The sequence below is a fragment of the Amblyraja radiata genome, chromosome 13 (assembly GCF_010909765.2).
Source record: "Amblyraja radiata isolate CabotCenter1 chromosome 13, sAmbRad1.1.pri, whole genome shotgun sequence".
NCBI lineage: Eukaryota > Metazoa > Chordata > Chondrichthyes > Rajiformes > Rajidae > Amblyraja > Amblyraja radiata.
In genome coordinates this window covers 33,980,125-33,989,747 of record NC_045968.1, presented here as the reverse complement: position 1 = coordinate 33,989,747, position 9,623 = coordinate 33,980,125, and the positions used below count along the sequence as shown (strand labels likewise).

General features: G+C 57.0%; 1 protein-coding gene across 1 annotated transcript; it reads right to left on the bottom strand.

Annotated features, from left to right (window-relative positions):
• Positions 1-2,894: 2,894 nt before the first annotated feature.
• Positions 2,895-9,294, bottom strand: LOC116979830 (claudin-16-like). Its single transcript, XM_033031715.1, has 5 exons — positions 8,990-9,294; positions 5,630-5,732; positions 5,105-5,269; positions 3,837-4,028; positions 2,895-3,132 (listed from the first exon to the last, which is right to left on the bottom strand). The coding sequence occupies exons 1-5, from the start codon at positions 9,098-9,100 to the stop codon at positions 3,053-3,055; spliced, it is 651 nt and encodes a 216-aa protein (XP_032887606.1). The 5' UTR covers positions 9,101-9,294; the 3' UTR covers positions 2,895-3,052.
• Positions 9,295-9,623: the final 329 nt, after the last annotated feature.

The following is a 9,623-nucleotide window of genomic DNA, read 5'->3' as shown; positions in this document are numbered from 1 at the left end:
ATCCTCACCTCAGATGCTGTCTGTGTGGAGTTTGCACGTTCTCCCTATAACCGCTGAGGTTTCCTCTGGGTGCTCTTGTTTCCTCCCACACCTCAAAGACATGCAGGTTTGTAGGTTAATCGGCTTCTGCAAATTGTCCCTAGCATGATGTAGGGGACGGATCAGAAATTGGGAGAACAGAGAAATAGTGTGAACGGGTGATCGATGGACAGCGTGGACTCGGTGGGATGAAGGGCCTGTTTCCATACTGTATCTAAACAAGAATCGGTTTTTTTTAATAACACGGTAGAATCCGGGCTGATCACGAGAAGTAGAAGCAACGTGAAAATGTGATAGTGGCTGTACTGGAGAAGGGCTGGCAGCATGAATGGCAAATCAAAGTCAGCTGCAGCACTTGGATAGCGAAAGGGTGGGTCTCCCTTACCCCAAAGGGCAGAGCGGTAATGGGAAGAGTGGGGGAAGCTCCCTCTCTGGGAGTGGTCCCGCAGTGGGGCTCCCTCCGTGGAGGGTGGGGCCATGTTACAATTTGATGGCACCGACTGGTGGAGTTTGGTGACAGGGGTCATGGAGAGGGGTAGACGGAGAGGGAGGGAGGGAGGGAGAGGGGCGTGGAGAGGGGGTGGGCGGAGAGAGAGGGAGGGTGCGGGTAACCGTACAGGAGCCGGGATTGGGGTACAGAGCGGAGATCGCTGACACTGACAGGTGTTGCATAGTCGCAGCTTTATTTTGCCGAAGGCAGGTTTCTCTCGGAACAAACCAGGTGAAGCACTGATGAAAGGAAGCTGCCTGTAAACCCGTCCACCCTGTCTGCAGGAATGTGGATGTGGACTGCAGTGAATTGTAATCAACCCTATGGCGCCACACAGAACAATACAGCATAGGAACAGGCCCGTCGGCCCACATGGAACGGTACAACATAGGAATCCTTCTTATTGTATTACTGTAATTGTTACTGTATGTCGTGTTGGTACTTGCGAGCGGAGCACCAAGGCAAGCATAATGCCAAGACCAACTCTTACCTACCTGCACATGACCCATACCCCTCAATTCCTCATATCTATGTCCCTCCCAAAAACCACAATACTATCCGTCTCCACCACTACCCCTGGCAACGTTTCGGGTCAGGACTCTTCTTCAGACACAAACCACCTCTGCTTGCCTTCCCAACTGTTCACGATATCTGGAAGTTACCTTTCAGGGATTCCTGTATAAAAACACAGAGATCCCTCTGAACAGATTCATTTCAATCTCGCACCATGTGAAGACCCCCCAACGTTTATACAGAGTGAAGACCCTCATCTCCACCCTGTGGCCTCGGCATCTGCCGTCTACAGACTGTCGGCTCCTGAGATACGCCTGCTCCTCACAGCTTACACTGCCACCTGCCTTTGGACATCAGCAGGCTCCTCTCCCCATTATCCCATACCAATACACCAACGCCCAACTCACCGATTCCATACTCCCCTCTTCCGCATGCCTCCTCCATTCACTCATCTCCCACCCGAGTCCTCCGTTTTTCTCCACCTCCCCCCCCCACCTCCCTTTCCCCTAACGTATCTCTTTCCACCAATATCTCTTCCTCCAGCTTTAGATTTCGTTCATCTTCCCTCCTTATCTGACACCCTTTGTCTCCTTTTCATCTCAATAGACAATAGACAATAGGTAGAGGAGTAGGCCATTTGGCCCTTCGAGCCAGCACCACCATTCAATGTGATCATGGCTGATCATCCCCAATCAGATGTTCCTACCTTCTCCCCATAACCCCTGACTCCGTTATTTTTAAGAGCCCTATCTAGCTCTCTCTTGAAAGCATCCGGAGAACCTGCCTCCACTGCCCCCTGAGGCAGAGAATTCCACACTCACCACTCTCTGTGAGAAAAAGTGTTTCCTCGTCTCCGTTCTAAATGGCTTACTCCTTATTCTTAAACTGTGGCCCCTGGTTCTCCAGCCTTTGTCACTTACTCCTCCCATCTGCCAATCACCCCCCTAACCTGTAACCACCTATCACTTGCCAAGTCCCCCCCCCCCCCACCCCCACCTGTCCTTGCGAGCTTTCTTCCACCTTCTCCATCAGTCTGAAGTAGGGTCCCGACCCTGCCTATTCCTCCACAGATGCTGCCTGACCTCTAGTTCCTCCAGCACGTTGTGTTTTGCTTAACGCGCCATCCACTGCTGCAGATACTGTGGGCAGCTGGGCCCAGTGGCCAAGCCCACCCCCCAATGGTCACTGCACCCCCCCCCCCCCCCCCACTGGCCAATTCAGCGTTATAGTTTAAACTATAATGGTTTATTATTAATGTTTAATGTTTAATGTGTCATTCTTAATTGTTACTGTATGTCGTGTTGGTACTTGCGAGCGGAGCACCAAGGCAAATTCCTTGTATGTGTACATACTTGGCCAATAAACGTATTCATTCATCCATTCGTTCATTCACTAACTAAGTCCAGGGCCGTGTACGACTATGCTTTGCAGTTCACAGAGGGGACAGGGGAGGGCGCCAGACACCACCCATCGCCGGCTCCCTCAGCACATGGGAGCCTCACCCACGGTGCTCACTCCCGTTGCTGCTGAGACCAGTGTCTGTGTGTGTATGTACGTGTGTGAGTGTCTAAGTGTCTGTGAGTCTATGTGTCTATATATGTTTGTCTCTATGTTCTGTGTCACTGTGCGTATGTATAGATATCATGTGAGTGTGTGTGTCTCTTCTATGGGAAGGATGTTGTTAAGCTTAAACGAGTGCAGATAAGATTTACGGGGATGTTGACTGGACGGGGACCAGAGCTATAGCGAGAGTTTCACTCTGTGTCTGACCCTGGGAGTGTGTGGTGGGACAGTGCAGAGAGATGCTTATTATTACAGAGAGAGGCTCAGTCAATTATTTTGAGCACAGCAATTCACATTTGTTTCTCTTTAATCCAGTGGAACCTTCTGCTGACACCGCGGTCGGGGCCGATGGGCTGAATTGCGTCAGTGCGCTGCTGGCCCGGGTGTGTGACTCTCCCGTTCAGCGGGAGGTGCAGACTCGAGCGGTCCTGGGGAACATCGGGATGTCTACACACGCGTATTCAAGGCGTACATCTTCCCGGTGGCACTCCTGCCCGCCTGGTACAGGGCACGGCTGTGGCCCTGGCCTGAAGGAGAGAGAGAGAGAGAGAGAGAGAGGGCAGCGGTCAGTGCCAGTGCAGCGGTCAGTGGTGCAATGATCAGTGACATTGACCAGTTATGCAGTGGTCAGTGACATTGACCAGTTATGCAGCGGTCAGTGATAGTGTCAGTGATGCAGTGGTCAGTGGCAGTGGTCAGTGATGCAGTGCCCAGTGATGCACTGGTCAGTGCCAGTGCCCAATGATCAGAGTCAGTGGTCAGTGTTGCACTGGTCAGTGGTGCAGTGACCACTGATGCAGTGGTCAGTGACAGTGTTAGTGATGCAGTGATCAGTGGCGCAGAGGTGAGTGAGGCAGTAGTCAATGCCAGTGGCCAGAGTCAGTGGCCAGAGCCAGTGATCAGTGCGGCCCCAGACTCCGGCCCATTCACCAGCACAGAACCCACTGTGACTGTGGATAGGTGACGCTTCAGGTCAAGACCCTTCTTCAGATATTATGGGGGGGGGGGGGACGGACTGGAAGAGGAGAGGGGCAGGAGTAAGCCCGACCCGAAACGTCACCACTCAATGTTGTCCACAGATGCTGCCGGACCCGCTGAGTTAATCCATGGTTAGTGTTGGGCTGGGTGGGCCGAAGAGCCTGTGCGTGGGTCTGGGACGAGAGGGAGGGGTGGTGTCTGGGTGCGGGGTGGGCGAGTGTGAGGGTGGGGCGGTACTGAGGGAGTGCCCTACCTGTGTGGGAGCAGAGGCAGCAGCAGAGAGCAGTGCCCGCAAGCAGAGAGCCCAGGCCGCCGGCCATGGCCAGCCAGCACGACCACCCCCACTGGTACTGCACGCCCAGGAAGACGTTCTGTATCACCAGCGTGGTCCTCTCCACGTATACATCCACCGCGTACCACACCGAGCCCACCGTGCCCGGCACCCCTGTGGCCAACACAACCGTCAACGGTCACTCACCACCCTCCCCCCCCCCTTCCGCCCAGCCCCAGAGCCCCCTTCCCCCCCCTCCTCCTCCAGAGCCCTCCACTCACCCATGCTCACCCCCAGAACCATCCCCGCCCCCCAGCCCAGCCCAGCCCAGCCCAGCCCAGGATCGTCTCCTCACCCCGAACCGTCCCAACATCTCCAGAGCGACCCCCTAACCCATAGGACCGTCCACTCACCCTTCTCACCCTCCCCATTCCCCTCCCCTCCCCAACTTTTGGGGGTTCCAGAGAAAATAATCCATGTCTGTCCCTCTCCCCGTAGTTAATACTCTCCTATCCATGCATGCTTCTGGTAAACCCCCTCTGCGTCCTCTCCAGAGTTTCCCCATCTTTCCAGTAATGGGTCCACTGCAGAACTGCCGGCAATACTCCAAATACAGTCTAACCAAAGTCCTAAATAGTGGGGTGGGGGTTCAACATATTGGAAAAGGATGGAATCGAGTTAAAGGGAAGGAGAACGTTGGAGAGGTTACTGGAGTTTCCAGAGTAAGAAACAGGCCAGAAAGTTCGGCAAGAGATGAGAATCTAATGGCGGAGTAGCTCGGCAGTAGTGTTGTTGCCACACAGCGCCAGGTTTTCGGTTTCCTCCCACACCCCAAAGACGTGCAGGTTTGTAGGTTTATTGGCTTCTGTAAATTGTAAATTGTCTCTATTTTGTAGGATAGTGCTAGTGTATGGGATGATCGCTGGTCGGCAAGGCTTCGGTGGGCCGAAGGGCCCGTTTCTGCGCTGTATCTCTAAAAGCTAAAGTCTAATGTCAGACAACGGGGACCACTGTGAGAAGAGAAGTGAATACAGAACCAAAGGTGTTATATTGGACCGCACTCAGTATATGAAACAAAGTGGATGGGCTTAGAGTGAGTGGCATCCGACGTTGTGGGCATCACGTGGCTGAAGGAGGGTTGGAACTGGGAGCTGAACTTCCAAGGACACACAACACATTGAACGAGTGGGCAAGGACAGCTCAGAACCCCCCCCCCCCCCCCCCCCCCCCAAGGCCGGAGCAGCACCTACCTGCGGCCATCTGCACGGCTGCGGCCACCAGGCTGACCCTGGCCTTGGTGGGGGGGTGGTCCGGGAGTAGACGGACACAGTCCAGCCCCAGGATCAGCAAGATGAAGGCAAAGCCCGTCAGGATGTCTGCCACGATCATCAGGGCCCGGGTCAGCACCAGCTTCACTGGGAAGAGGGCGGAAAACGCAGGGTCAGCAGGGGGAGGGGGGGGGGGCAATATCGGTAGACCAGCGGGGAGGGGGGGGGGGGGGTACGGAGAGGGGGTAGGGGATTCCGGTTATGGGGGGGGGGGCCGGCGAGGATCCTGCCCGGAGACCAGCGGTGAGGAGAGGTCCAGGGGTAACTCAGGGACCGGTGGGGGGAGCTGGGGTGGGGGAGGGAGATTGACGACGGGGGTTAGGGGAGGGGGGGTGGGGTGGGGGGGGGGTGTGGGGGGGGGGGGGGTGGGGTGGGGTGGGTGGGTGGGGGGGGGGGGGGGGGGGTGGGGTGGGTGTGTGGGGGGGGGGGGGTGCTCTGGGTACTCACGAGAATGCTCGGCCAGGATGGAATCGTAGTCGTCGCAGGTACGGATCCCGTCCAGGGTGCTGGTCACACACTCCCACCACAGCCCACGGCACCGGCTGCTCACCTGGGGGGAGTAACGGGGTCAGTGGAAGAGGCCAGGTGGAGGGGGTAGATGGGGCGGAAAGTAGGTGGGGGAGGGGGCAGATGGGGAGTGGGTAAAGTGGGAGGGGAGATGATATAGAGGGGGAGGGTGGGATGGCAGAGGGGGTGAAGCGTAGGTGCAGGGTTGGTACAAAGTTGGTACAGGGATGGGAGCAGGGGTGGGTGCAGGGTGGGTGCAGGGTGGGTGGTGGGTGGGTGCAGGATGGGTGCAGGGATGCAGGGGTGGGTGCAGGGTGGGTGCAGGGATGCAGGGTGGGTGCAGGGTAGATGCAGGGTGGGTGCAGGATGGGTGCAGGATGGGTGCATGGATGCAGGGGTGGGTGCAGGGGTTGGTGCATGGATGCAGGGGTGGGAGCAGGGATGGGTGCAGGGGTGGGTGCAGGGTGGGTGCAGGGTGGGTGCCGAGTGGGTGCAGGAATGCAGGCGTGGGTGCAGGGTGGGTGCAGGGATGCAGGGTGGGTGCAGGGTAGATGCAGGGTGGGTGCAGGATAGGTGCAGGGTGGGTGCAGGGTGGGTGAAGGGATGCAGGGGTGGGTGCAGGGATTGGTGCATGGATGCAGGGGTGGGAGCAGGGATGGGAGCAGGGGTGGGTGCAGGGTGGATGCAGGATGGGTGCAGGGTGGGTGCCGGGTGGGTGCAGGGTGGGTGCAGGAATGCAGGCGTGGGTGCAGGATGGGTGCAGGGTGGGTGCCGGGTGGGTGCAGGGTGGGTGCAGGAATCCAGGCGTGGGTGCAGGATGGGTGCAGGGTAGATGCAGGGGGGTGCAGGGTGGGTGCAGGGTGGGTGCAGGATGGGTTCAGGGATGCAGGGGTGGGTGCAGGGGTTGGTGCATGGATGCAGGGGTGGGAGCAGGGATGGGTGCAGGGTGGGTGCCGGGTGGGTGCAGGAATGCATGCGTGGGTGCAGGGTGGATGCAGGGATGCAGGGGTGGGTGCAGGGGTGCAGGGTGGGTGCAGGGATGCAGGGTGGGTGCAGGGTAGATGCAGGGTGGGTGCAGGATGGGTGCAGGGTGGGTGCAGGATGGGTGCAGGCGTGGGTGCAGGGTGGGTGCAGGGTGGGTGCAGGATGGGTGCAGGGATGCAGGGGCGGGTGCAGGGGTTGGTGCATGGATGCAGGGGTGGGAGCAGGGATGGGTGCAGGGGTGGGTGCAGGATGGGTGCCGGGTGGGTGCAGGGTGGATGAAGGAATGCAGGCGTGGGTGCAGGGTGGGTGCCGGGTGGGTGCAGGATGGTTGCAGGGTGGGTGCAGGGTGGGTGCAGGGTGGGTGCAGGGGTGGGTGCAGCGGTGGGTGCAGGGATGCAGGGGTGGGTGCAGGGGTGTAGACCGGGATCCCAGGTCGTGGGTCAGTGGGAAGCGGGGCACTGCCGGGGGTGGGCAACGTTATTGGAGGCAGCTTGGGTCCTCTGGGTCGATGGGACCACCCCTCCCTGGTGACTGTGAGGCTGTCCGGTCCCGTTCCGGCCCAGAGGCAGGGTCGGAGCCAGCCACGGTCAGGCGGACATTAGTGGTTAATGAGTGGTCAATGGAGTTAATCATTGCCTTACCTCCGTCCCTGCAAACCCGTGGCAGCCGAGTGATTTCAGGGACACCAACTCCCCCAGCCTCTCCCCACCCTCTGCGTGGAACACACCATTAACCCTCACACATTTACACACTGCATCACAGACGCAGGCTATTCAGCCCATCGGCTTCTTGCTGGCTCTAACAGACACAATCTCAACTGTTCCCTGTAAACTTGGTCCAGGTGGCAACTGACAGGTAAACATTGAATCAAAGACCAACAAACAACCGCATTGAAGCAACGGCCTAGAAAGCACACGCGTGTCTCTGCTTCCTCGGGAGACCACGAGCATTCGGCAGGTCTCCAAACACTACCTCGACAGATGTTGATGTAGTCCAGTAGGAAGAATCCTGATAAGTTGCATCACCGCTTGGTTTGGGAACAGCTCTACAGGGAACAGTTTGGGAGTCCATCACACAGACCAGACTCCCCACGATCAACTCCATCTCCAATTCACACTGCCTTGGGAAAGCAGCCAGCGTAATCTAGGACCATTCATACCCCGGCCATTCCGTCTTCTCCCCTCTCCCGTCGGGCAGAAGGTACAAAAACTTGAAAGCACGAACCACTAAATCCAGGAACAGTTTCTTCCCCGCTGTTATCAGGCTACTGAACGTCCCTCCCATAAGCTAAGGCGTGGTCCTGATCTTCCAACCAACCTCATTGCAGACCTTGCACTTTTTCTCTGCAATATTCTGCTCTCTATTTTTTCTCTTTGTTCTATCCGTTGTACGCATGTATCGATTGATTGTACTCGTGTCTGGTGTGATTTGACTGGATAGCACGCAAAATAAATCTTTCCGATCTATCTTGGTATACGTGACAATAATAAACCAACATGAAGACGGGGAGAATGAACTGCATATGCTGGAATCTTGCGTAGACCGCTGTGTTACTCCAGCACTTTGGTCTATGCAGTACGAGGACCAGCTGTCTGTGGCCAAATCAACAACACCCCCACAGTGCTGTCTACCCCTCACCGTGTCTGACAACATCCCACCGTCTCCCCCTCGCTGTTCCTGGGTTCCACCCATATTGATCGCTATGAATTCAGAACAGGCATCTTTCCACAGGGTGACAGTAGATCTAATTGTAGCCTCACCTTCACCTTCCAATCCAATTCTAATCATGGCATCACAATGTTTAAATACCATTTAGACATGTGCATGGATAGGACAGGTTTAGCGGGATATGGACCAAACACAGACAAGCGGGACTAGTGCAGATGGGACATATTGGTCGGTGTGGGTAAGTTGGGCCAAAGGACCTGTTTCCACGACGTATGACTCAATGACTCTAAGGGAGCCAACCCGAAATGTCACCTGTCCATTCCCTCTCCAGATGCTGCCTGACCCGTTGAGTCTTCCAGCACTTTGTGCCTTCTTTTGTAATCCAGCACCTGCCGTTCATTGTGTATATTTTACTTGCCAGGTTTTGTCCCGCCCCCACCTCTCTTTTCCAGCTCCCCCCCTTCACCATCAGTCTGAAGAAGGGTCCCGACTCGAAACGTAGCCTATCCATGTTCTCCAGAGATGCTACCTGACCCGCTGAGTTACTCCAGCACTCTGTGCTTTTGTGAGCCGGCTGCATGTAGTGAGTGGGTCGTGGGTCTAGCGGTCAAAGACATGTTCGGGTGAGGTACCCCACACGGTCCTCACCTCTAGACTGTCGTCTGCGTTGACCATCCAGCAGTCCGTCCACGTCGCTACGACCAGGAAGGCGGTGGAGACCATGGAGGCCAAGAGCGCTCCGAACTGGAGGGCTTGCATGCTCAGTGGCAGCCTGTAGCTGGCTGGGCTCCGGGCCGGCGGGAGGGAGGTGGGGGCGGGGACAGGGGGGGGGGGGGTCACACCGTACCTGTCCCAGTGACAGACTCACCTGCCCAGGTAACTGACTCACCTGAACGAGGCAACCACCAATGGGAATGCTGCCGGCATAACACACTGCAGTCCAGCTCTAGATATAGGAGGGAGAGGGGGGGGGGGGGGGGGGGCAGTGGGTACAGGACAGGAGGGGCAGGGCCGGGAAGGGGGAGACGGACAGGGAGCAGTGGGGGTGGACATGGGAGGGGTCAGTGTGGGGTGGTAGTGTGTGGGGGAGAGGGGGGGAGGGGAGCTGTGGCAGACTCAACAACCTCCTCTGGCAGTTCGTTCCATACACCCACCATCCTTTGTGTGAAAAAGTTGTTGCCCCTCAGGGAATTAAATCTTCCACCTCTCACCTTAAACCAATGTCCTCCGGTTTTAGACTCATCTACCCTGGGGAGGAACTTGTGTACACTTTCCGGGTAGA

Bases quoted from the DNA above. Each gene is read 5' to 3' on its own strand.
- LOC116979830 (XM_033031715.1), bottom strand. From the start codon at position 9,100: ATGCAAGCCCTCCAGTTCGGAGCGCTCTTGGCCTCCATGGTCTCCACC. The intron at 5,733-8,989 runs GTGAGGACCGTG...TACTCCCCCCAG, and splicing joins ACGCAGACGACAGTCTAGAG to GTGAGCAGCCGGTGCCGTGG. The intron at 4,029-5,104 runs GTAGGTGCTGCT...TGTTGGCCACAG, and splicing joins AGCCGTGCAGATGGCCGCAG to GGGTGCCGGGCACGGTGGGC.